This window comes from Ranitomeya variabilis, chromosome 5, assembly GCF_051348905.1.
Source record: "Ranitomeya variabilis isolate aRanVar5 chromosome 5, aRanVar5.hap1, whole genome shotgun sequence".
Lineage (NCBI taxonomy): Eukaryota > Metazoa > Chordata > Amphibia > Anura > Dendrobatidae > Ranitomeya > Ranitomeya variabilis.
Genome location: NC_135236.1, coordinates 347251511 through 347278814, shown reverse-complemented (window position 1 = coordinate 347278814; position 27304 = coordinate 347251511). Strand labels below are relative to the sequence as shown.

General features: G+C 44.5%; 2 protein-coding genes across 6 annotated transcripts in view; both read right to left on the bottom strand.

The window, feature by feature from the left end:
- The window catches only part of GRAMD4 (GRAM domain containing 4), a 207298-nt gene that overhangs the window by 111529 nt on the left and 68465 nt on the right, over window positions 1-27304 (bottom strand). For 3 of the 5 annotated variants that reach the window (XM_077264850.1, XM_077264854.1, XM_077264851.1), the window contains one exon: window positions 5268-5388. In XM_077264850.1, the coding sequence (XP_077120965.1) occupies window positions 5268-5388 (121 nt within the window). Of the gene's footprint in view, window positions 1-5267; window positions 5389-5569; window positions 5819-27304 lie in introns of those variants that run through there. The other 2 variants (XM_077264853.1, XM_077264852.1) reach the window with 2 other exon arrangements.
- Window positions 14824-20107, bottom strand: LOC143776001 (lamina-associated polypeptide 2, isoforms alpha/zeta-like). Its single transcript, XM_077264848.1, has 2 exons — window positions 17514-20107; window positions 14824-17390 (listed from the first exon to the last, which is right to left on the bottom strand). The coding sequence occupies exon 1, from the start codon at window positions 19138-19140 to the stop codon at window positions 18085-18087; it is 1056 nt and encodes a 351-aa protein (XP_077120963.1). The 5' UTR covers window positions 19141-20107; the 3' UTR covers window positions 14824-17390; window positions 17514-18084.

The window sequence follows — 27304 nt, the reverse complement described above, 5'->3', positions numbered from 1 at the left end:
TGGTTCATAAAAAGCCTACATATATTGTGCAACACTGCAAGCGAGAGAAGCCATTATTTGGTTAGTGTTTGGGAGGGGGGTGTAGGTAGTAGAAATATCGGGGAGTTGAATCAACAATTTGGTACATTCAAAAAGAGGAAATTCACTGACAAGCTAAAGAAACCCAAAATGTCTGGATAAGCCTGGAAAACAAAGTGGTTGATCGCAAAATTATAACTAGAGGCAAAACGCCTCTACAATATCCAGCCAAGTGAAGACCAGTCTTGAGCAGGTGGGTGCATTACTGACAAAGTCTACAATCAAGAGAATAAAACTCAGTAACAAAAAAGGCTAAAAAAGACTGGTGAGGTGCCGCCTCACCAACCACCCGAGCTGCCGCCTCACCAACCAACCGAGCTGCCGCCACATCACCAACCACCTGAGCTGCTGCCACATCACCAACCACCCGAGCTGCCGCCACATCACCAACCACCCGAGCTGCCGCCACATCACCAACCAACCGAGCTGCCGCCTCACCAACCAACCGAGCTGCCGCCTCACCAACCAACCGAGCTGCCGCCTCACCAACCAACCGAGCTGCCGTCTCACCAACTACCAGAGCTGCCGCCTCACCAACCACCAGAGCTGCCGCCTCACCAACCACCAGAGCTGCCGTCTCACCAACCACCAGTCAAGTAAAAAAGGCAGCACACTGCAGCGCTAAGACATGCAAACATGAAACATGAAAACTGAACTGCAATACTGCACTAGAAATATGAAAAATGAGAGCGTTTAGCGCATAAAAATGGCCAATTTTATGTGTACCTGATAGCCCCTTTACGGCATCTCTCTTATATCAGGTCCTACGCTTGCCTACCTCGCTGAGAATAAACGTCTCCATGTGAATGGGTACCTGTGAAAAACCTCTTCCTAGACTCATATTCTCTCTCTCTGTGGAGGGGTACTGGACCTGCTGTAATTAAAACACCTGAGGCTAGGAGGCGGAGTGCTCAGTCAGAAGGCTAAATAATATATTTGAAAAAACTGACCGTCACATCCATACATAGACTAAGTGTGAACAGGTGCTGAACCTAGAGTAACCAACTCATATACAGTCAAGTAAAAAAGGCAGCACACTGCAGCGCTAAGACATGCAAACATGAAACGCTCTCATTTTTCATATTTCTAGTGCAGTATTGCAGTTCAGTTTTCATGTTTCATGTTTGCATGTCTTAGCGCTGCAGTGTGCTGCCTTTTTTACTTGACTGTATATGAGTTGGTTACTCTAGGTTCAGCACCTGTTCACACTTAGTCTATGTATGGATGTGACGGTCAGTTTTTTCAAATATATCACCAACCACCAGAGCTGCCGCCTCACCAACCACCAGAGCTGCCGCCTCACCAACCACCAGAGCTGCCACCTCACCAACCACCAGAGCTGCCGCCTCACCAACCACCAGAGCTGCCGCCTCACCAACCACCAGAGCTGCCGCATCCCCGACCTTCTGTTTCTTCCCCAGTATCCCGTAGAATTTAAGCCCGCAAGGACAGGGTCCTCTCCCCTCTGTACCAGTCTTTCATTGTAAATTTTTGTACTGTAAACGATATCTGTAACCCCTTTCTGATGTACGGCACCATGGAATTAATGGTGCTATATAAATAAATAATAATAATAAGCAAAAAAAACCAAAACTTATTTTAGTAACAAAACTCTATAGCAAGATGAAACCAAGATGACAGAATGATGAGAAAGAACAGCACAACGATGGAAAGGAAGAACTCATGATGGTGCTGGTGCTGTCGTATGCATATGTAAATTTGTGAAAATGCTGTAGAACCTAAACTGTTAATTCAATATTTTGGTCAATTGAATGAAAGCTGGTGATGAGTATACATGTCAGTACCATCAAATTCACTGTACTAGTGTACAAAAGTCAAAATTATAAAAGTTCTGTCACTGTCCAAACATTTCTGAACTTGGCTGTGTAATGCTAAACACTAGTGATGAGCGAACGTGCTCGGTTATCATCCGAATATCTTTGGCGTGTTTGGATAATATGTTTGAGTCCCCGCGGCTGTTAGACAGCTGCAATACATGCGGGATTGCCTGGTTTGTTAGACAATCTCTGCATGTGTCGTTGCTGTCTAACAGCCGCAGATCATGTAGCTGCGGGGACCCGAAACATATTACCCGAGCACTCCCAAGATACTCTGATAACACCAGAGCACGTTCGCTCATCACTACTACACACATCTTATTAACTCTAATTGCAGGAAACAGTCATTAACCCGCATGCCATTCTTACATTATTTAAATTAGGCAATTACTGCAACATTGCAATAGATATTAAAAAATAATTTGCGATCACACAAAATGACAAAATGTTGAATGACTGTATAAGCCAAATGTGAACGTATTCCAGTATATAAAGTGACAATATAAAGATAAGCCTTGGAATAACGAATAATACAAAATATAAGCCATTATTAACAGCCAATAGAGTCTGTTTATACCATACGAACAGTATTTTCAATGTATCAAAACAGGTTAAAACACCATGGATAAGTTAGAGTACAGATGCAACACCAATTGCACCAGAGAATGCTCAATGTGCAGCCTACTGCCTCACTCAGACGTGAATCACGTATGTGTTTTATTCGGATAGCACATGTACGCTTATAATCTATGCTTCAGTATATTAGCAAAAAGACAAGGACAGATAGAAAAAAAAAAATCAAAGATACATCTTACATATTCACACATCTGTAACTTATTTCTGATTAATAGAAAATGCATAAAAAAAAAAAAAAAAAAAAAAAAAAAAAAAAAAAAAAATCACTATTCCTGACCAAAATTATCCCAATTATAGTTGTTTGGCAAAGGGAAAAATCGCAATCTTTCACAGCTTGGGCTGGGGCCCCCAATAGATTACCAATAGCTCAGTCTCTAGTTTATTGAGATACTGCTTTTCCCTGAGGCTGCCCCTATTAATTACAAGGAAGGGAAAAAAAATTCTCCTAGATGAAGCAGGGTTCGTGTTGGGACGTTGGTCCCGACCATTCGATTAGGAAGAGATTCTTCATGGATAGATAGTAAACCTACTTGTCACGCTGTGGTCAGCAGCACGCTAAAGAGTTGCCAAAAGCCGGCATATTGCCATTTACTAAGATGTGCATGCAGATGGACAGGATACATAGTGTAGCCACCAATAGACATGTGGCCGGCATCATTCACCATGTTGATCCAGCACAAGAATAGTACTAGACACTTTACGAGCCAGAACACATACTGCGGCCACAATTAAATGCATGTCGCCAGTAATATGCACTATAGCTATCCACCACCAGCATAATTATACATTGTGCCCAATATTGTGTAATACACAGTTACAATCACACAAATTGACAACATACAGTGTAGTGAAACTAGGTGCTATGATATAGTTATGAGTTATGACAGTCAATAATAATGATATAATTATTTTCCACAGCATGATCATTAGGTGACATACAGTCAGAATTAATTAAGCTTGGCAGTGCTTGAGCAATAACATTGCATGGGGACAGATTCAAACCCATTATCGCTTATCTCGCTGTCACTCATTCTAAAAATATAATAAGGACCCACGTTTAACCAGATTGTTATCTCTCCTTTCCCCAAACATTGCGACACTCATCGTCAGGAATAGCGAATGAATTGTAAAAACTATTTTTAATGATCAGAACTAAAAGTTACATTTTATAAATTTACACATGCACACCTTTGACCTTTCTTGTACCTGTCCTGGTCATCCGGATTTGACTAATTTTGCTTATATAAAATTTTGATTTAGTGGTTTACATTACATGTGAATAATTGATATCCTAATCCATGAGGCCGCTCACATGTCCATATGTTCTTGCAAATCAAACGGTAGACAGAGAACCAGAGATATTTCCATTGTTGATCTGAATCACACATCAAATATCCCATACACGGGCAGCACACGGATGGTATCTGTGTGCAACCGGTGTGCTTCTGGATGGGAGAAGCTTTGCAGTTACATTTTTCATCAGTGAAAATCACTGATGAAACATGGATGGTAAAAAACAACCAAACAGAAGAGAATCAGATCCAAAATACTGATAATTAATACTTAAGAGCGAACGTGCTTGGACAAGGATATCTGAGCATGCTTGTGCGCAAACTAGTGATGAGCGAGTGTGCTCGTTACTAGGTTTCTTCGAGCATGCTCGGGTGTTCTCCGAGCATGCTCGGGTGTTCTCCGAGCATCTTGGGTGTTCTCCGAGCATCTTGGGTGTTCTCCGAGCATCTTGGGTGTTCTCCGAGCATCTTGGGTGTTCTCCGAGCATCTTGGGTGTTCTCCGAGCATCTTGGGTGTGCTCGTAAATTTAGTTTGTGTCGCTGCAGCTACATGATTTGCGGCTGCTAGACAGCCTGAACACATGCAGGGATTGCCTGTTTGTTAGAAAATCCCCACATGTATTCAGGCTGTCTAGCAGCCACAAATTATGCAGCTGCGGCGACACAAACTAAATTTACGAGCACGCCCAAATACTCGGAAACCACCCGAGCATGCTAGGGAAAACTCGAGTAATGAGCACACTCGCTCTTCACTAGTGCTAACCGAATGTCTTCAGCGGGCTTGAAAAATCTACTCGCGTCCCCGTGGGGGCATTGCTCACGGCTGATCGACAGCCACAACACATGCAGGGTAGCCTAACTCGCACATATTATTCGAGTACGCTCAAGACACCCGGTTAGCACACGAGCATGCTTGGATAACACCTTATCCGAGCACGTTCGCTCATCACTAATAATTAACAGTCCGTGTTCTTAAATATCAGAAAAACCACGGACGAATGAATGACGGCAAAAGTAAAGGACGGGTGAAAAATGCCTTACCAAAAGGAAAGAGAAGGAAAAAAAATGCCCAATGTCAACGCTAATAATTGTGAACTAAATAATCCTACCCAGAGGAATACACAAAGAGGAACCCTCTCCACACCTTTTCCATGGCCAAATCCCCCCCTGGAGAGCAAGTCATGTGCATTTTCCTGCAAACCATACCATTGCGGAGCTCCATGGATTACTTACCTATATTATACTTGCTTATACTTGGTTACTTTGTAAGGGACATAAAACATACATGAACAATTCAATTTTAATTAAAAACCAACAATGCAACACAATAGAGGTAAACCATTATATTAGCAGTCATTCATACCTAAATTAGATAAAGATGCATTCTGCTCAGGCATAAAAACATAGGATACAAAGAACTTACGTAGAAAGTGTTTTTCCAATAGGGCGATTTCCAGATGGCCCTTAACCTCGTTAAGCCTGTCCGTCTCGGTCCGGTTATATTCCGGTATTCCAGAAGCCATGATGATGGTCACTGAAGTAGCCTAGGAAAGAGTTAAGCAGCAAATTCAGCAGGGAAAAGATTTATAATGCAAACTTTACTTATGGACATAGAGGAGAATTTTCCTTTGTATACACCTAGTCAAATCACAGTGCTGGGCTCTAAATAAAGCAGGCCTGGCACTCTGCTCCAGGAACACAGGGAAAGAAGGGTTAACGCTATACCTTGAGTGGCGGTCTCAGCACAAATCCTGTAGGGGTGTCATGTAAGGAAGAACCGCAGCATTGTGTGGAGGTCCAGACCCAAGCAGAAAGCCTTTTCTACCAGCTTAGACAGTAGGAGAAATAGGAGTGCTACATCCAGGCAGACATGAACAGTCAGCATTCCTGCAGCAGTAAGAGGAGCCCAGACGTCACCGATGCCTGAGAAAACCATAGGGAGGGACCACAGGAAACACTGCAGGACTGCAAGACCTGGCCGGGATAGAATTAGAGAGCCACAACAGGACAAGTAGAGAACCTGATGAATGAAGAAATGAGCCACAGGTCTGCATACTGCTGTGCCTGGGAGCGTATAATGAGCTCTAATACTGCACACACATATAGTCCGGGAAAAGCGTGTGCCCGCTAGGCTTTTATGGAATTCATTAGAAGTCACAGGCAAAAATATTGTGCTGTATGAGATAATGATAGATTCCAAGTCAATGACAGAGCATAACAAACATATGCCACAAGTCGGAAACCTCAGCCCTGCATGTGGCTGCTGCTTGGTTTCAAGTACATATTATAGGAAGCAAAGAAACACATTAAACAGGGTTTTACAAACACAAGCAACATGTGTTATTCCACTTAATGACCAGACTGGTTTTTTGTTTTAGTCTTTGGCAGTTAAGTAAGCATGTGTGAAATGTATTATACAATTATATTGAAACTCAAGCTAAAGTTATGATCACAGCGTAAAAGGAAAAAAAAAATCCAAATCTGGTTACTGCAAGGTAATCCCCAAAAAAGGTTTTCACTCCTGGATAATCCCAATTGTCATCCCGTAAAAGCCTGCATCAAAGAAGCTTGCCGGAAGTGGGTGGGTAAAGCATTTTGAAGCAGAATTTGGCATGTCAAATATATTTAGAGCTTTCCTATGATTTTTAGGAAAAAATAGGATTTTAGCCTGCTCTATTTTCTTTACTATTGTGAAAGTACCAGTCTTCTTGTCGTGCTCTAGTGATTCCCCTGATCAGGGCTCAAGGAACCCCCAGAGTTCCTGGAAATAATGGATGGAAAAAACACAATAATGGGGATAAACAATGCATAAATGAGGAAACCGGCATTGTACACATAGCAAAAAGTATTGCAGAACTCTCATCCAACAACCACAATGGTAGTCAATGGTTACAGGCCCACAGCACTGTGACCCTCCTATCTGCAGCATGCCCAGTGCCTGTAGGGCCCATGGCGCCATTATACTTTGGCACAATGCACGCATGACATTGCAAGGGCCTATTAATCAGATGAGGTATAGGGCATCAACATAAATTCGGCATTTACATAGTAATGAGAAAGATCAACAGAAGTTAAGGTGCCCTATACACAAGCGAAAAAGTCTGCCACATACACGCTAGTAGGACGGCCAACTGTGTGCCGACTCCACTGATGGAGGTGAAAAGAATAGCAAACGGTGGATATCATGCACATCCCCTGTTATAGGCTGCAAAGTGAGCATACAACACACTGGTTTTTAGAAAAAGTATTTCTACAGTCCGCTTATGATATGTAAATGTGGTCTTTGACTAGTTGATGTGGCGTTTGTTTCCATGGACTTGTCGGCCCAGTTAAATGTTATCAAGCCCCTGTGGACATGAAAACATAACTTACAAGCATTATGCACAGTGCGGGGCTGGAAGGCGGGGGACCTGGGAAAGCGTCTGACAAGCGCAGTGCGCATGCCCAGGAATCCCAGCCCCGCACTGTGCATAACGCATAACACAGTGCGGGGCGGGGATTCAGTAGCTGGGTGTCCGCACTGCCCGCACAGGCGCAGTCTGCAACCCAGCAGGTGAGGTCAGACGGCCAATGCTCAATGCGCCTGCCCAAGGCAGGAGAGCACAGCGCAGGCACAGGATTTCCGAGGAAAACAGCGCTGAGGGGGCGGCGACCAGCGCCCCAGAAGATATGACTGACGGTAGTTTGGCGCTTCAAAGACGGGGGTTCAGACCTGCCTCCAGGTCTAAAGAAAGGTATTTGGGCAGAATTATAAATACCTTTATTTGGGGGATAACCGCAACAAAAACTAAAAGAGCCACCTTGGTAGAATGCAGCTTTAGGGTATGTGCACACGTCCGGATTTCTTGCAGAAATTTCCAGAAGAAAACCGGAAATTTTCTGCAAGAAATCCGCATTTTTTTTTGCGTTTTTTTTTTCAGTTTTTTTCGCGGTTCTTTTAGCATTCTGCAAGCGTAATTAGCTTGCAGAATGCTAAAGTTTTCCAAGCGATCTGTAGCATCGCTTGGAAAACTGACTGACAGGTTGGTCACACTTGTCAAACATAGTGTTTGACAAGTGTGACCAACTTTTTACTATAGATGCTGCTTATGCAGCATCTATAGTAAAAGATAGAATGTTTAAAAATAATTAAAAAAATAAAAAAATGCTTATACTCACCCAGACGATCTCCTCAGCGGCGTCCGTTCCTCTTCCTATAGCTGGTGTGTGCGCGCAGGACCTTCCATGACGTCGCGGTCATGTGAGCGGTCACGTGAGCGGTCACATGACCGCTCACGACCAATCACAAGACAGTGACGTCATCACAGGTCCTTCACCGCACACCAGCTATAGGAACCGAAGGGGCAGCATGCAGCGGTGAGAGGCGGGAACACTCCGGGGGACATCGAAGGTGAGTATAGGACTATTTTTTATTTTAATTCTTTTATTTTTGACCAATTTTATGGTGCCCAGTGCGTGGAGGAGAGTCTCCACCCTGGGTACCAACCGCACATAATCTGCTTACTTCCCGCATGGTGTGCACAGCCCCGTGCGGGAAGTAAGCAGATCAATGGACTCCTAGGTGTGCGGAATCCCCGCAATTCCTCATTTTTAATGAACATGTTGCTTTTTTTTCCGCGATGCGATTTTTTCACGGAAAAAATCGCAACATTTGCACAAAAAATGCGGAATACACTGTAAATAATAGGAGGCATATGTTAGCGTTTTTTTCACGTTTTTATCGCGGTTTTATAGCGGAAAAAACGCAAAAAAAACGCAAAAAATCCTGACGTGTGCACATACCCTTACTGCTGCACAAGGTGGCTCTTTTAGTTTATAACGGCTGGAGGGGGTGACAGTGTCCCTTTAAAGGGAATCTGTCACCCCAAAATTCACCTATAAGCTAAGCCCACCGGCATCAGGGGCTTATCTACAGCATTCTGTAATGCAGTAGATAAGCCCCTGATGTCACCTGAAAGATAAGAAAAACAGGTTATATTATACTCACCCAGGGGCGGTATATACACACACACATACACACTATATAATTGTCTAAGGGTCACTTCCGTCTTTCTGTCTGTCTTTCTGTCTGTACCGGAAATCCCAAGTCGCTGATTGGTTGTGGCTGTTTTGCCGCGACCAATCAGCGACGGGCACTGTCCGTCGGCAAAATGGCAGCTCCTTCCTCCCCGCAGTCAGTGCCCGCTCCATACTCCCCTCCAATCAGCCCTCACACACGGTTAATGGCAGCGTTAACGGACCGCGTTATGCCGCGGTTTAACGCACTCCGTTAACGCAGCTATTAACCCTATGTGACCAACTTTTTACTATTGATGCTGCGTATGCACCATCAATAGTAAAAAGATCTAATGTTACAAAGAATAAAAAAAAAAAAAAAAAAAGTTATTTTCACCTTCAGACATCGCGCGCTGTCCTCGGCAGTGCAAGCGGCAGGTTCCGGTGCCAAGGATGCTATGCGAGAAGGACCTGCCATGACATCACGGTCATGTGACCGCGACGTCATCACAGGTTCTGCGCTCATACCAACCCTGGGACCGGAAGCTGCCACAGGCGCCAGGACTTCAAGGGGCCTTTGGAAGGTGAGTATATGTTTATTTTTTATTTTAAGTCTTTTTTAACCACGCATATAGTGCCCACATTGCTATATACTACGTGGGCTGTGTTACATACTGCGTGGACTCTGTTATATACTACATCTCTGTGCTATATACTATGTAGATGGGCAATATATAACGTGACTGTGCAATATACAACGTGACTGTCCAATATACTACGTGGCTGTGCAATATACTACGTGCTCTGTGTTATATACTACGTAGCTGTGCAATATACTATGTGGCTGTGTCGGTTCTGTTATATACTACGTCGACTGTGCAATATACTACGTGGCTCTGTTATATACTAGGTGGCTGTGCAATATACTACGTAGCTATGTTATATACTACGTGGCTCTGCTATAAACTACGTCGCTGACCAATATACTACGTGCCTGTGCAATACACTAAGTGACTGTACTATATACTACGTGACTGTGCAATATACTACGTGGCTCTACAATATACTATGTGGCTATGTTATATACTACGTGGCTCTGCTATATACTATGTGGCTGACCAATATACTACGTGCCTGTGCAATACACTACGTAGCTGTGCAATACACTACGTGGCTATGTTATATATTACGTAGCTCTGCTATATACTACGTACGCTGTGTTACATACTACGTAGCTGTTCTATACTACGTAGCTATGTTATATACCATGTTGGTTGTGTTATATACTACGTCACTGTGCAATATAGTACGTAGCCTGCGCTATATACTACCTACATATTCTAGAATACCCAATACGTTAGAATCGGGCCACCATCTCGTGTGTGTGTGTATATGTATATGAGTGTGTGTGTGTGCGTGCGTGCGTGTATATAATATATATATTAATATATATATATATATATATATATATATATATATATATATATATATATATATATATATATATATATATATATATATATATATATATATACACATACATACATACACTAGATTGTGGCCCGATTCTAACACATCGGGTATTCTAGAAAATGCATGTCCCCGTAGTATACCTTTATGACATCATCGTCGCCTTGGCAACCATTATGACATCTACGTCGATACTGTGCCCGTCGCTGATTGGTCAAGGCCTGGCGGCCTCGACCAATCAGAGACACGGGATTTCCAGGACAGACAGACAGACAGACAGACAGACAGACAGACAGACAGACAGACAGAGACGGAAAAACCCTTAGACAAATATATATATACTAGACTGTGGCCCGATTCTAATGCATCGGGTATTCTAGAATATGCATGTCCCCGTAGTATATGGACAATGATGATTCCAGAATTTGCGGCAGACTGTGCCCGTCACTGATTGGTTGAGGCAACCTTTATGACATCATCGTCGCCATGCTGTGCCCGTCTCTGATTGGTCGAGGCCTGGCGGCCTCGACCAATCAGAGACGCGGGATTTCCAGGACAGACAGACAGACAGACAGACAGACAGACAGACAGACAGACAGACAGACGGAAAAACCCTTAGACAATTATATATAGATATATATATATATATATATATATATATATATATATATATATACATATACATACATACATATACACACACACACACAATCAGTGAGACACATACCTCTGTTTTCATCATCTCATTAAATACATTTACATTTGACCAGCTTCATCTTCCTGAAATTGCCTGCGCCCCCGGCAACCAATGTGTGAAAATTTCACACGGGCCAACTGGTCTAATGTTATATTACCGATATTATAATTTTCCTTACAGGGGATTTCAATACATAAAATATAAACAACCATGATGATGTTATTTTTTTTTTTATTAGTCTAGCAACGTAGATGAATGTTACACAACATATGAAAAATAGAAGAAATCCAAATTTTGGAATATCATATCTAGGGAATATATGGTATATAATCAAGAATCAATTGAGATATGATTCACCGAAAGAAAGCTCTATTAGATACTACCCCACCAAAACTGAAGCAACGGTCAAGATCCAGTATTACTTTTGTTAGTTTAAGAAAGGCAGTGCAAACAAAGTGAATTCTTGCCCAAGTTCCACATTTAAGGTTATGCCCACACATACCCTAATGTATATTTGGTAATTTCTTCATAAACTCAGGAAACCTATGTAACGCTCACTTTAACAGCACCACTAACAACACTTTGGTTTTTTATTTCACGCCTGAGGTGGCATCATTAACCCCTTAACGACCAGCGATATAGCCTTTAAAGGGCCTTATTCCTCCTGACCGCTTTTTAACGGCGCTGAGAAACAAATGTATAGCGCCAACAAAATCTCCCACGGTGGCCGAGACCCCGGAGAACATGATTGGGGTTGGTATTTATAGTCCCCAGTCACGTGATCGCCGTTCTTCACCGAATAACGGCGATCACCAAAAAAAAAAAAAGTCTGATTTTCCATTCATTTCTTTCTCCCATGCTATGAACTAGCATACCAGAGGAGAGAAAAATGGGGTCCACTGATAACCCCGGTATCTCCGCTATCCCAGTACCCTGCTGCTCCGTGCTGCGGCCCTCCACATCATCTTCCTAGAAGAAAATGGTGGGCGTATGCGCAGTGCACCCGCCGAGATCTGCCAGACGGTACCCAGCAACAATCGATTTTTTCTATTGGTTTATTTTGATCAATGTGATAGGGTCTGTCATAGTGAACAAAATAAATAAAAATAGTAAATCAACTCCCCCTTTGTTAGAAAAAAATAAATAAAACAAAAAAATTATAATTTTTTTCCATTCTTTGCAGTTAGGGTTAGGGTTGGGGCTAGTGTTACGGTTGGGGCTGGGGTTACAGTTGGGGCTAGAATTGGGGGGGGGGGGGGTTTCCACTGTTTAGGCACATCAGGGGCTCTCCAAATGCGACATGATGCCTGCCATCGATTCCAGCCAATTTTGCTTGTCAAAGTCGTAACGGTGCTCCTTCCCTTCTGAGCCCTGCCATGCACCCACATACAGGGTGATGGCGTACTTAGGAAAAATTGCACAACACATTTTGTGGTCCATGTTCTCCTGATACCCTTGTGTAATTACCTTTGTTTGGGTCTAAAGTAAAACATTTTTTTCTTCCACATTGCTTTAGTTCTCGGGAAGCACTTGAAGGGTTAATAAACTTCTTGAATGTGGTTTTGCTCACCTTGAGGGGTGCAGTCTTTAGAATGGAGTCACTTTGGGGTATTTTCTGTCATATTGACCCCCCCCCCCCCAAGTCACTTCCATTGTTAGGTGGTTCCTTAAAAAAAAAAATATGGTTTTGTCAATTTTGTTGGAAAAGTGAGAAATCGCTGGCCAACTTTTAACCCTTATAACATCCTACGAAAAAAAATTATGTTTCCAAAATTGTGCGGATGTAAATTCACATGAGGAAAATGTTATTTATTAACTATTTTGTGTGATATGACTCTCTGATTTAAGAACACAAAAATGAAAAGTTTGAAAATTGCTAAATTTTCAAAATTTGCCAAATTTCAGTTTTTTTACATATCGAATAAAGGTTACCACTAACATGAAGTACAATATTTCATGAAAAAACAAGCCCAGAATCAGTGCAATCCGTTGAAGCTATAGCCTCAAAGTGACAGTGGTCAGAATTGTAAAAATTCGCTTGGTTATTAAGGTTAAAATGGGCTCAGTCACTAAGAGGTTAATGTATAAAGAATATTCCCTGCCCGCAGTAAGATACCAGTCGCTGTCTTCTGCCGTTTTTGGTACGGCTACGGTAATCGTATGACTAGCCAGATTGCTCTAGGGTTTACTGTGCAGACTGGAAGTCACTTCCCAATGTAAGTCTATGACAGCTAAAACAAGGATCTCGTAGACTTGCATTGAAAGCAGGGAACCATAAGTTGTGGTCAGTTGCTGCAGTCACAAGATGGCGGAGCAGGATTGCAGTGGCGCCAGTTAGAACAGAAGACGAGCAGCTCTGACAGCGGCATTTAACACGATTGCATCAGAAGCGCGTCACTAATCCCGCCCATCTGCACCTGTGTCACATGACCGCGGGTCGCCGATGGCTTGGCATGACAACCCAGATGAAGCCCTGCTATGTGTAGCACAAGCAATCGAATGATTGCAGCTTCTAGTTTCCCATGGAGACTATTGACGCAAGTAAAAAAAAAAAAAAAAAGTTTTTAAAAATAGAAAAAAAATATATATAAAAGTTTTAATCACCCCCTTTCACCGCATTCAAAATAAAACAATTAAAAATAAATAAACACACATTTGGAATCGTCCAGTCAATATATAAAAAATTAATCAGCAGTAAATAGCGTAACAAGAAAAAAAAAAATCAAAACACCAGAATTACGGGTTTTTTTGTCGCCGCAAGATTGCATTAAAATGCAATAACGGGAGATCAAAAGATCGTATCTACACTAAAATGGTATAAATAAAAACATCAGAACGACATGCAAAAAAATAAGCCCTCCAGATCACGAGAAATGGAGACTCTACGGGTCTCGGAAAAGGACGCAATTTTTTTAATTTTATTTATTTTAAACAAACTTTGGATTGTTTTTTCACCCCTTACATAAAAAAAAGAACCTATACATGTTTTGTGTCTACAAACTCAATGACCTGGAGAATCATAATGGCAGGTCAGTTTTAGCATTTGGTGAACAATGTGGAATTGCACCTTTTGGCAATTTCACAGCACTTGGATTTTTCTTCCCCATTTTCCTGTACACTGCATGGTAAAACCAATGGTGTCATTCAAAAGTACAACTCATCCCACAAAAAACAAGCCCTCACATGACCATACTGACAGAAAAAAAAAAAAAGTTATGGCTCGGAGAAGGGGAGCAAAAAAAAACAAATGAAAAATGAAAATGGCTGTGGCATGAAGGGGTTAAAGACGGTAGATGAGGACCAGATAGCTTCCCTACAAATATGATCAATTAATATCTCCGCTTTTTCTGCCCAGGAGGTTGCCATGGCTCTAGTGGAGAGAGCCTTGATGACTTCAGGAACCGAAGCACCACTTGCAGTGTAAGACAAACTAATGGCCTATATGATCAATCTGGCAATGGTACCCTTGGATAATCCATACCCCTTTCTGCTACCCTGAATAGCTATAAACAGGAACTGGTCCTTCCTCCACTGACTGGTCATGGACATATATTCCAACAGCGACCTCCTCACATCTAACCTATGGAATCTTTAATCTCCTGGATTCCTAGGACTATCACAAAAGGAGGGCGAAAATTTCTTGTATCCTATGGAACTTAAGGGCCACTTTGGGAAGTTAGTCGGGTTAAGTCGGGTCAAGTCTTCGTACAACCCTATCTTCATATATCTGAGTATAGGAAGGGCATACAGACAGGGCCTGTATATCGCTCACCCTGTTGGCCGATGTTAGAGCCACTAATAAGCCGGATTACTCACCGGTAATGCTCTTTTAGTGAGTCCACGACAGCACCCTACTGGAGAGAGAGGGATCCGCCCCGCAGGAACAGGAAACCTATTGAGAAATAAATGGGGGCGGTCCGCCTCTCCTCCTCAGTTTTGATTTCAGAGTACCCGGAGGACCGCCAGTATTAGGCAAATATCATTTATTTCATTGTTTAAACTTATTTGCTTATGATTAAAAGGATTTTACTCAAATAATATGTATTATATTAATCTAGGGAGGGATGTAAGAGGGTGCTGTCGTGGACTCACTAAAAGAGCATTACCGGTGAGTAATCCGGCTTTTTACTCTTCGCCACGACAGCACCCTACTGGAGATCTTTCAGAGACCATCACCTAGGGAGGGGACCACCGTGCTGAGGACAGTCCTGCCAAAGTCTAGGTCAGAAGTTGACGATAGGTCTAGCCTATAGTGGTTATAAAATGTAGAAGGGTTTGACCACGTTGCCGCCTTACATATAGTTTCAATCGGGACGTCTCCCCTCTCTGCCCAGGAGGATGCCATCGCTCTGGTAGAGTGTGCCGTTATGCCTTCCGGAGGGTTTTCTTTCCTCGCGGAGTAAGCCAGTCTGATAGCCTCTCTGATCCACCGGGATAAGGTGCTTTTTGTTACTCCATGACCCTTCTTGACGCCCTGGAAGGAAATAAACAGAGCCCTACTCTGTCGCCAGCTGCTGGTCTTTTCAATGTATTTTAACACTACTCTTTTAACGTCTAGAGTGTGATATTTTTGTTCTTCAGGAGTGGATGGATTACTGAAGAAAGTGGGCAAGATTATTTCTTGTGACCTGTGGAATTTTTTTGCTACTTTGGGCAGGTAGGAAGGGTCTGGTTTAAGAATTAGCTTATCCTGAAAGGTTAACAAAAAAGGTGGATCTATAGAGAGTGCTTGGATGTCACTGATTCTCCTAGCTGAAGTCAGTGCTACCAAGAGGGCCGTTTTTAGTGATAGACATTTAATTGGTATTGAGTCTATTGGCTCGAATGGAGAGTCTGTTAGGGCTTGTAAGACTAAATTTAAATCCCAGGGTGGAATCCTAGGTATGTTAACTGGATTCATTCTTTCGCAGGCCGTAATAAATCTGGATACCCATCTATCCCCCGCGATGTTATGGCCATAGAGGGCTCCTAGCGCTGAAACATGAACCTTTAAGGTGTTTACAGTTAGACCTAGTTCTCTCCCTTTTTGAAGAAACTCCAGGATAGAATGTATCGGAATTTCTGATGTGTCGGTAGATGTATGGAATTGAAAAAATTTTCTCCATACTCTTGTATAGATTTTTGTGGTGGAGGGTTTTCTACTATGGAGAAGCGTATCAATTAAACCCCCCGAGAATCCTCTCGATCTTAACATCTGCCTCTCAAGTTCCAGGCCGTCAGGTGTAGATTGTCCACCTGAGGGTGGAAAAACGGACCCTGGAAGAGAAGGTTGGGCGTTGAGGGGAGGACCCAAGGATCTGAGACCGACATGGTCTGTAACCATGAGAACCATGGTCTCTTGGGCCAGAATGGAGCTATCAGTACAACTCTCGCCCCTTCTTCCCTGATTTTGCGTATAACTTGAGGAAGCAATATGATCGGAGGAAACGCGTACGCCAGACTGAACTGCCAAGGGGCTTGGAGAGCGTCCAGAATGTCCGGATGATCCGCTGGAGATAGAGAAGCAAATCTCCGGACTTTTCTGTTTTTCCTTGTGGCGAAGAGATCTATCTGAGGACGGCCCCAAAGAGATATTATGTCCAGAAATATCTGCTGGTTTAGACACCACTCTCCTTGCCTCAGGGTGTGTCTGCTTAAGAAGTCCGCCTGCTGATTGCTTGCTCCCCTTATGTGCAATGCAGTAAGGGATGTTAGGTGACTTTCTGCTAGATTTAAGATTTCCGTAGCAGAAGACATCAGAGTCTCTGATCGCGTACCTCCTTGCCGATTTAGATACGCCACCGTGGTGGTGTTGTCGGACAGGACTCTGACGTCTTTCCCCCGAATCTGTGGGAGGAAATGGTATAAGGCGTATTTTACAGCATTCAGTTCTTTAAAGTTAGAGGAGCTGCAATTTTCTTCCCTGCTCCATAAACCCTGGCAATAATCGTTCCCCATATGAGCGCCCCATCCATGAGGACTGGCGTCAGTGGTTATGGTGTGAGATGGCGTTATTACCCATGGAACCCCACTCAACAAATGGTTTGAGTCTAGCCACCACTCTAAGGAAGTTAAAACCTCCTGAGATAAGGTTATTTTTGTATTTAGGTGACCAAATAACCGTCTATCCTCTTGTAAAATTTGATGTTGTAGGACTCGAGTGTGGTGTTGAGCCCATCTCACTGCTGGTATACAAGAGATAAGAGACCCTAGTAACGACATAGCTTGTCTTAGGGATATACGAGGATTAGTTATTGCGGCTAGGACTTTGTGTCTGATCAGTAGGATTTTTACCTGCGGCAGGAGACACTTTTGAGATATGGAGTCTAACTGGAACCCCAAAAACGCCTGACGGGAAAGCGGAGTGAGTCTGGATTTGTCGGTATTGATTATCCAGCCCAGGTCCTGTAGAGAGGAAATTGCGTGAGCCAAACGATCGGCACATTGAGTAACTGAATTTCCTATTACCAAAAAGTCATCCAGATAGGGCATAATCAAAGTTTCCTTCTGGCGTAGGTATGCCATCACCTCTAGCATTATCTTGGTGAAGATCCTCGGCGCTGTTGAGAGGCCGAAGGGTAAGGCCGCATACTGGAAGTGACGAACCTCGTTGTTGATTTTTACCGCCACTCTGAGGAATTTTTGGTATCTGTTATGAATGGGGAGATGATAGTAAGCATCCTTTAGATCAATGCCCCCCATCATACAGTTTGGGAAGAGGAGTTTTATGGTGGACCTAATGGACTCCATTTTAAATGTATAATTTTCAATGAATGAATTGAGTTTTTTAAGGTTTATGATGGTTCTGAAAGAACCGTCGGGCTTAGAGATTAAGAATAGGGGAGAATAGAATCCCCTACCCTCCTGTCCCACTGGCACTTGGACTAGGACCCGTTTTGATATTAGGGTTTGAATTTCAAGCTCTAAAGCCTGTTGCTGTATAGGCGAGCTGAGAGTTGTTATAATATAAGACTCGTGGGGTACACGAGAGAATTTTAATTTAATTCCATCTCGGACGATATTTAAAACCCACGAGCTAGATGTTATCTTCTCCCATTGGGTGGTGAAAAATTTAAGTCTGCCCCCAACTGGTATGTCCTCAGTATTTGTCTTTTGGGGGGTTGGGTCTTCTAAACATGGTACCTCTCTGCTTGTCGTCTTTAGGGGTCCATGTTGTAGACCTATCCGTTTGCCTCCTTTTGCCAAACGGCCTCCTTTTAAAGGCTCTCCTGTAAAACGGAATAGAGGTTTCAGGAAAAGCTTTCTTCCTGTCCTTTGCCTTTTTGAGTATCTCATCTAAGGTTTTACCAAAGAGGTACTCACCCTCACATGGGATTGCGCATATTTTAGACTTAGATTGCGCGTCCCCTTTCCAACTCTTCATCCATAGGGCTCTTCTTGCGTTATTTACAAGGCCCGCAGATCTTGCTGCTAAACGGAGTGAGTCGGCGGAGGCGTCTGCCAGAAAGGCCGCTGCTCCTCGTATTAAAGGGATGGCTGCTCTTAGTTTTTCCCTCGAGCTTTTCTTTTCAATTTGCTGGTCTAACTGATCAATCCAGATGATCATTGACCGGGCCGCGCAAGTGCTGGCTACTGCAGGTTTGAATATCCCTGTAGCCGCTTCCCAGGAACGTTTAAGGGATGATTCAGCCTTACGATCCAAAGGATCGACCAATAGTCCCGCATCCTCCACAGGTAGAGTGGATTGTTTGGAGGTAGAGGCTACAGCTGCGTCGACCTTAGGGACTTTGGTCCAAGTAAGAAGCTCCTCGTCACTAAACGGATATTTGCGTTTTGAGGCTGAGGGTAGAAAGCCTCTCTGATCTTGCTTCTCCCACTCTCTTTTAATCAATGTTTTCACTGCTGGAATAACCGGAAAACATCTCCTCTTTCTGTCTGCCAAACCCGCGAACATTATTTCTTGCGCGGTTTGCGCACCCTTAGACTCCTCACACCCCATGGTATTTCGAATAGATTTTACCAAGTTGTCCACACTGTCCAAGGGGAAACATGAGCGTCCCTCAATCTCTGATGAGGATGATGACGCTGGACATGATGATAGGGAGGCATCTGACAGTATCGGTTGGTCACTGTCGGAGTCTGACACAAGTGTTGGCGTTTTAGATTTAGAACTACGCGGTTTTTCCTGGGTCATATTTTTTAGTTCTTCTCTAATAATGGCCCGAAGGTCCGTAATGGACACTGCTGCTCCCTGTGTTTCTTTTAAACAGTCCTCACAAAGTTTTTTGGGGTATGAGTCAGGGAGGGGCTGGTTACACAAGGCACATTCCCTGTGCTTCGTTTTTTGTCGTTTTTTGCTCTAAGCGTGTAAGTAGAGAGAGAAAGGGGAAAGAGAGAGATAGGGAGACAGCGTTAGCTTAATAGGTAGAGTTCACAACTCACCCAGTGAAGCAAATAATACCGGATCAGAAGGCCGAGATCCTGTTCTGGAACCGTCGCTTTTACGAGCGGTGTCCGAGGATCCTCTGGCGTGATCTTTGGCGGGGGGTACTGGAACTCCGGTTGTAGGGTCCATGGCACCTGGGGATGACATCTCTGCATCGCCGATTCAGCGTTAGTGAGCGCTTTAAATAGAGCGCCAAAACGTTTTTTTTTTTTTTTTTTTTTTTTTCCCGCGCATGCGCAGATCAGTGCCGGCTCCCCCGCCCTGGATCCGGCCTAGGCGCCCCGGAAGTCCAAGAACCACTTCCGGGGTAGCCTGTATGTGCGGCGGTCGGCGCACGCGCGGCCCAGGATTCAACGCCGGCCGCTGGAAGGTCACCTTACCCGGCTCCTGCTGCCGTACCGCACGCTGGGAAGGACGCCGGTCGGCCTTTCCCGGACCCGGCCGTCTGCCCACTCCATCAGACGAGGGGGGAGCCGTCTAACGGAACTCCCCCGACGCTGCTTCTGAGCCGCAGCCCCTGCCGTTCTCACGGATACTGCGCAGGCGGCATGCAAGCCCAGGTATGTCTTCTCAGTAAGAGTCCTGTCGTTCCCGCAGGAACAGGAAACCTAAACTGAGGAGGAGAGGCGGACCGCCCCCATTTATTTCTCAATAGGTTTCCTGTTCCTGCGGGGCGGATCCCTCTCTCTCCAGTAGGGTGCTGTCGTGGCGAAGAGTAAAAGAATGGTCTTAAACGTGAGGAATTTGGCAGATAAAACCTGAAGGGGCTCGAATAGATCTTTAGTTAGTGCCTCTAGTACCAGATTTTGATACAATGGTGAAATTTTTGGCATTATAACCAGTCTGGACCTACCACTGGATTTTATAAATTGTGACACCCATCTATTTGCAGCCAAATTACAGTTATATAAGGCGTCTAAGGCAGACACCTGTACCTTGAGGGTGTTGGTTGCTAACCCCAGCTCATGTCCTGCCTGCAGACAGTCTAGAATGGATCCTACTGGGGCCTTTTCCCCTGGAGACTTCCCTGAATATTCCAGAAATTTCTTCCATGTCCTGCCGTAAATTCTTGAGGTGAGAAACCTTTCTGACTCAGTATTGCCCTCTTAAATTCCACACTGCTAGATGGAAGCCCTGGCACAGTGGCATACTGGCCCCTGTGTGAGAAGGTCCGAGATCTCCAGCAGGTTTCAAGGATCTGACATCGACATTAAGGGAAAACCATGGCCTCTTTGGTCAGAATGGAGCAATGAGAATCACCCTTGCCTGATCTTCCTCACGACTGTTGGAATCATCGCTTTTGGAGGGAAGGCATAAGCAATCCAGAATTTCCAGAGAATCTGAAGAGCATCTACTGCAAATGGTTTTTCCCTTGGGTCTAACAAACAGAAGTTCCTCATTTTCCTGTTCTGTAAACTTGCAAATAGATCTCCGGCCGCCCCATGCATGAACTATCTGCTGAAAGATATGGGAATTTAAAGACCATTCTCCCTTTTTAGAGTCTCTCAGCTCAGGAAGTCTGCCTTTGTTTTCTCTACTCCCCTTATATTAAAAGTGCTGTAAGGGACAACAGGTGTTGTTCTGCTAGCTGGAGTAGATGGTCTGCTGCCATAACTAGGGTATGGGACCTGGTTTCCCCTTGGTGATTGATATAAGCCACAGTAACTCAGTTGTCTGACATGACCTGGACATGGCAACCCAAGAGGAAGGGAAGAAAGTGTTAGAGCCCTTTCCACAGCCCATAGTTATTTCAGGTACAATCCCTGGATTCTCTCTAGAGAAGACCAAGTCCCCTGAACTGTGTGATTCCTCAGGTGGGCTCCCCCCAACCAGTGCTGCTCACATCTGTTGTAATTATGTCCTGTACTGGCCTTACCAACTGGACCCCTGACAGCAAGTTTTCCCTGTCTGTCCACCAAGAGAGGGAATTTGACTGTTGAAGAAAAATCTACCTATCCTTCTAAATGTCCTCTTAACCTCTGTGCAGACAGAATTGCCCACTGAAGCTGCCTCAGGTAGAATTGGGCCCATATTACTGCCGGGATGCAAGATGCCAGGGATCCTTGCAGGGACATTGCTCTTAGGGTCATCCTTGGATGATCCATTGCTGACAGAGCTAGGTTCATTATTTTGTCCTCTGGTAAGAGACAGATTTAGCGCTCAGAGTTCAAAACCATGCCTAGGAAGGACTATCTTTTCTGGTTTTAGTCTTGACTAAAGGGCGTTCACCATCAAGAACCATTGTTACATCCTTTAGCTGCTCTGCACAGTGGTGTTCCGATTTTCCCACTATGAGGGTATGTGTCCACGGTCAGTTAACGCTGCGTGTTTGACGCTGCGTGGGGCCGCAGCGTCAAACACGCAGCGTCCAGATGTTCCAGCATAGTGGAGGGGATTTTTTTAAATCCAGTGTCCACTATGCGTGGAAACACGCACGCGGCGGCCCTGCGACTCCGGACATGCTGCGCGTCTTTTCAGATCGCAGCATGTCCGTGTTCCTTGCGGCGACGCCGCAAGGAATATCACAGGGCCCTATGCGAGGAGTGCGATGATCCCGGATGTGTACAGTTAACACATCCGGCATCATCGCGTCCCAGAAGGGGGCGGGGCTTAGCGCCGAGCGGCTTAGCCGCTCCGACGATACCGCCGGCCATCCTGAACGTGGACATGCACCCTAAGAAAGTCGTCCAGGTAAGAGAAGATACACCGGATTACGTACCGGTAATGCTCTTTTATAGAGCCACGACAGCACCCACAGAGAGGGGATCCGCCCCTAGGAACAGGAAACCCTACGGAGAGATAAAAGGGGCGGTCCCCCTCGCTCCCACAGTTTGGGTTACAGAGATTGCGAGGAACCGCCCACAAGTTTTAGTAGGTCATTCTATATTAACATTTCATCTTTGACTTAATCACGTATATTTACAAGAACCAATCACCCTTATCAGTGCTCATATGCAAATTAATATATATAAGGGAGGGAAGTAAAGGGGTGCTGTCGTGGCTCTATAAAAGAGCATTACCGGTACGTAATCCGGTGTTTTCTCTTCGCCACGACAGCACCCACTGAGAGACTTTCAGAGATAGTTATTTGGGGGGGATTATCGTGTTAAGAACTGATCTACCGAAACACAAATCAGTGGAAGCAGATAGATCTAATCTATAGTGACTATAGAAGGTAACAGGCGAAGACCAGGTTGCGGCCTTACATATGAGTTCTATTGGAACCTCTGCTCGCTCTGCCCAGGATGATGCTATCGCCCGGGTTGAATGTGCCTTTACAGTCTCAGGTGGATCTTCCCCTTTAGATGAATAGGCAAGGTATATCGCCTCCCGAATCCATCGAGATAATGTGCCTTTTGTGACACCAGCTCCTTTCCTTTGACCCTGGAAGGAAACAAAGAGAGCCCTGCTCTTCCTCCAGGCGCTAGTCCTGTCTAAGTAAGTCATTACAGCCCTTTTCACATCTAAGGTATGGTATTTCTCCTCTTCCTGATTTGTAGGATTATCATAAAAAGTAGGAAGAAGAATTTCTTGAGATCTATGAAATTTAGTACACCTCTTAGGTAGGTAGGAAGGGTCTGTTTTCAGGACGATTCTATCTGGAAATATTGACAGAAAGGGAGGATCTACTGATAGTGCCTGCATGTCACTTACCCTTCTTGCCGATACTAATGCGACAAGAAGAGCAGTTTTGAGAGTAACGTGTTTAATGTGAGCTGAGTGTAGTGGCTCAAATGGGTGACCTGTCAAGGCTTCAAGGACTAGATTAACATCCCAAGGCGGTATGCGGGGAATCTGAACTGGTTCTGACCTCTGGCAGGCTGAAATAAATCTAGTTATCCACCTATCACCCGCTACATTGTGACTATACAATGCCCCTAGAGCAGAGACTTGTACTTTTAAGGTATTAACTGAAAGACCTAAGTCACGTCCTTTCTGGAGAAATTCTAAAATGTTAAGTATAGGAATTTCGTTTGACAAGGCCAATGGATAAAGACTTAGAAACTTCCTCCATACTCTTACATATATAGAAGTAGTGGATCTTTTCCTACTTAATAATAGAGTATTAATCACTTGATCAGAGAAACCCCTTAATTTCAACAATTGCCTCTCAAATTCCAGGCTGTCAACCGTAGACCCTTCACATGAGGGTGGTTGAATGGCCCCTGGAAGAGAAGATCCTGATCCTCTGGGAGAATCCATGGATCTGAGATGGACATAGCTCTGAGCAGGGAGAACCATGGTCTCTTTGGCCAAAATGGGGCAATCAGGATTATATTGGCTTTGTCCTCTCTTATCTTCCTGATTACTGTTGGTAGAAGTATCAGAGGAGGAAAGGCATACGCTTTCTGAAATGTCCATGGTACCTGGAGAGCATCGAGAAAATCGGGTTTGTCGGATTGGAACATTGAAGCGAACTTTTTTAATTGCCTGTTGTCTCTTGTAGCGAAGAGATCTACCTCTGGTAAACCCCATTTTACGGTTATCATTTTGAAGATTCGATGATTTAAAACCCACTCCCCTTGGTGGAGGGTATGGCGACTGAGGAAGTCCGCTTTTGAATTGTCCACTCCTCTGACATGTAGTGCTGATAGAGACAGTAGATGTTTCTCGGCTATAGTTAGGATGTCTTCGGCTATAGACATGAGTGTTCCTGATCTTGTTCCTCCTTGATGATTGATATAGGCTACTGATGTCATGTTGTCTGACAGAATCCTTGTATGTGTTCCGTGTAGCTGCGGAAGGAATTCACAAAGAGCGTGATGGATAGCTTTCAGCTCTCTTATATTAGATGAGTCGTCTGACTCCGTAACCGACCATAGACCTTGGGCTACCTGATCTCTCATATGTGCTCCCCAACCACTAGGACTGGCATCCGTGAATATTGTGTTTGAAGGTTTAACTACCCAGGGGACCCCACTAACCAAGTGATCTGGTTCTAGCCACCAGGATAGAGATTTAATTACGTCTTCAGAAAGGGAAATTTTACCTTCTAGATGACCTTGTAATTTTATTTCCTCATGTAAAATTGCATATTGTAAACACCTTGAATGAAATTGGGCCCATGGTACTGCTGGGATACATGACGTGAAGGAGCCAAGGAGGGACATGCCTTGTCTTAAAGATATTAGAGGTTTATCTATTACCGACTGTAACTTATTTCTTATTGTCAATTGCTTGGATTGTGGTAGGAAACATTTTTGGCTTATGGAGTCTATTATAATTCCCAAGAATGTTTGTCGAGTAGTTGGAAGAAGTCTAGATTTTTCCCAATTCACCAACCACCCTAGCCTCTGCAGGGACGAGACCATATTACACAATCGTTGGTGACATTGTGAAGGGGAACTTCCTACCACTAAAAGATCATCAAGGTACGGAATTATGAGGGTATCTTTTACTCTTAGGTATGACATTACTTCCGACATTAACTTAGTGAATACCCTTGGAGCTATTGATAGTCCAAAGGGCATTGCTGTATACTGAAAGTGTCGTATACGTCCATTCAACACAATCGCCACGCGGAGATATTGTTGATGTTCTATAAAAATTGGCAGATGGTAATACGCATCTTTTAGGTCGAGTACCGTCATAAAACAATGGGGAGACAACAGTTTTATGGTGGATCGGATAGACTCCATTTTAAAGGTTTGATTCTGCAAAAAGGTGTTCAATTTTTTAAGGTTCAATATGGTTCTGAAAGATCCATCTGGCTTTGGGATTAAAAATAGAGGGGAATAGAACCCCTTTTTTTGCTGAAGAAATGGGACTTCCACCAAAACCCCTTTGGCTAGAAGGTTCATTACCTCCTGCTCCAAAGCCTCCTGTTGTAACTGGGTTTTTAAAGAAGTCAATAGAAATTAGTCCGGCGGGACTCGGGAAAATTTTAATTTTAGGCCGAAGGTGATGATACTATTTGCCCAAATGTTCGAAGTTATTTTCTGCCATTGATCTGAGAAGGAAGACAATCTACCTCCGACAGGCAGATCTGTTCTAACGGGGTTTTTCCTCAGTTTTGTAAGGGCGCTTCCCAAAAAGTGCTCCTCTCTGTCTGGTGTCTCTAGTGGCCCAGCGATCTTGGTTCTTGAAATCCTTCCTCTTGTTAAACATGGGCTTTCGGAACGCCCTCCTATAAGATGGAAGGTAATTATTATTAGGGAAGCCCTTTTTCCTCTCCCCTGCTTTAGTCAGGATCTCGTCCAGCTTAGTACCAAATAGGTACTCACCCTGACATGGAAGACCACACAATTTGGATTTTGTCTGGGGATCGCCTTTCCAGCCCTTAAGCCACAGGGCTCTACGTGCTGCATTAGTCAGCCCCGCCGACTTGGCCGCTAAACGTATTGAATCAGCAGATGAGTCTGCCAGGAAGGCTGTAGCACCCCTAATTAAAGGTATAGAGGCTCTCAACTTGTCTCTAGAGAGACCGTTTTTAAGTCCTTCTTCCAAGTCACTTAGCCAGACTAGCATGGACCTAGCGGTGCATGTAGCTGACACAGCCGGTTTTAGGGCTCCCGCACAAGATTCCCACGCTCTTTTAAGGAGAGAGTCGGCTTTGAGGTCCAGAGGATCTTGTAGTGAACCTGAATCCTCCACAGGTAGCAGGGATTTTTTAGATGTGGAAGCCACTGCTGCGTCTACTTTTGGGGCTTTTGACCAGGTCGAGAATTCCTCATCATTAAAGGGATAACGTCTCTTTGAAGATGGTGGTAATCCCTTCTGCCCCTGGTTTTCCCACTCTTTTTTAATTAAATTTTTTACTGCTGCTATCACCGGAAAGGAGGGTCTTTTCCTTTCGGACAGCCCAGCGAACATTATGTCCTGCTGTGTTTTAGGGGTCTTAGAATCCTCGATGCCCATAGTGTTACAGACGGATTTCACCAGGTTATCTATACTGTCGGTGGGGAAGCACGTATCTTGATCCTCATCCGAGGAAACATAATCCCTAGAAATATCCGAATCTGCATTCTCTAATTCGGAAGATTGGTCAGATATGGGTGAAACATACTCTCTTGTCCACTTAGGACGCGTTTCTTTTCCCAAACTATGCAGGGCTTGTAGTTCTTCTCTAATCAACACTCTAATGTCCTCAGATTTAACCGAGGCCTCTTCCCGTAAGGTGGAATCAATGCATGGTTTACAAAGTTTCTTTGTGTAACTTTCCGGACGGGGCTGAAGACATATCGCACACTGTTTGTGTTTCGTTTTTTCAGTACATTTTGCCTAGAGTGTTAGAGAAGAGGGGACAGCAATCAGCTTAATAGGGTAGATGTACACTCACCCCAGTGAAGCGTCTGTGAAGGTACCGGCTGACGAGGAGGAGACTGCAGAGGCTTGCTCTTTTTAGAAGATCCGCTCCGCTTGGAGCGGCTGCTGCTGCTGGTATGGCTGTGAGGAGTAGTTGCGGTGGCCTCAATAGAAGACATCGCAGGGTCCTGTGCCGAATCCATATTGGACGCCGGAGCGTTACTGCCGGCGTCCTTTTCACATGGGGGCCGCCATCTTCTTCCTGTTGAACCCGGAAGTGCTAATCACTTCCGGGTCGCGGCCATATTCCATATGCCCGCGCTGTCACCGGCACCAGCGCCGGCGCCGTCTCCTCCCTCTCCTCGGAAGCTTTTTAGCTTATACTTCCGGGGGGCATACTGGGGCTCCACGCCGTATAAGCGCTCGCCGAGGACGGCGCAGCGTTCCCCAACTACAGCGCTAACTCCCCGCAGACGTTCCGGATGAATTTCTGTGAGCCAGCACTCTCCAGCCCTGGCCTCACAGCGTCTGCCAGCAGAGGGGGGAAGCTGACACCAGGACCCCCGACGCTGCTTCCAGCTCTGGAGCCCTTGCCGTCCTCACAGGTAAACCGCGCAAGCGGCATCCAGGCTAGGCATCCTCTTCTCCGTGGATTCCCATAGGAACA

Excerpts from the sequence above, each read along its gene's own strand:
- LOC143776001 (XM_077264848.1), bottom strand. The coding sequence starts at position 19,140 with ATGACCCAGGAAAAACCGCGTAGTTCTAAATCTAAAACGCCAACACTT.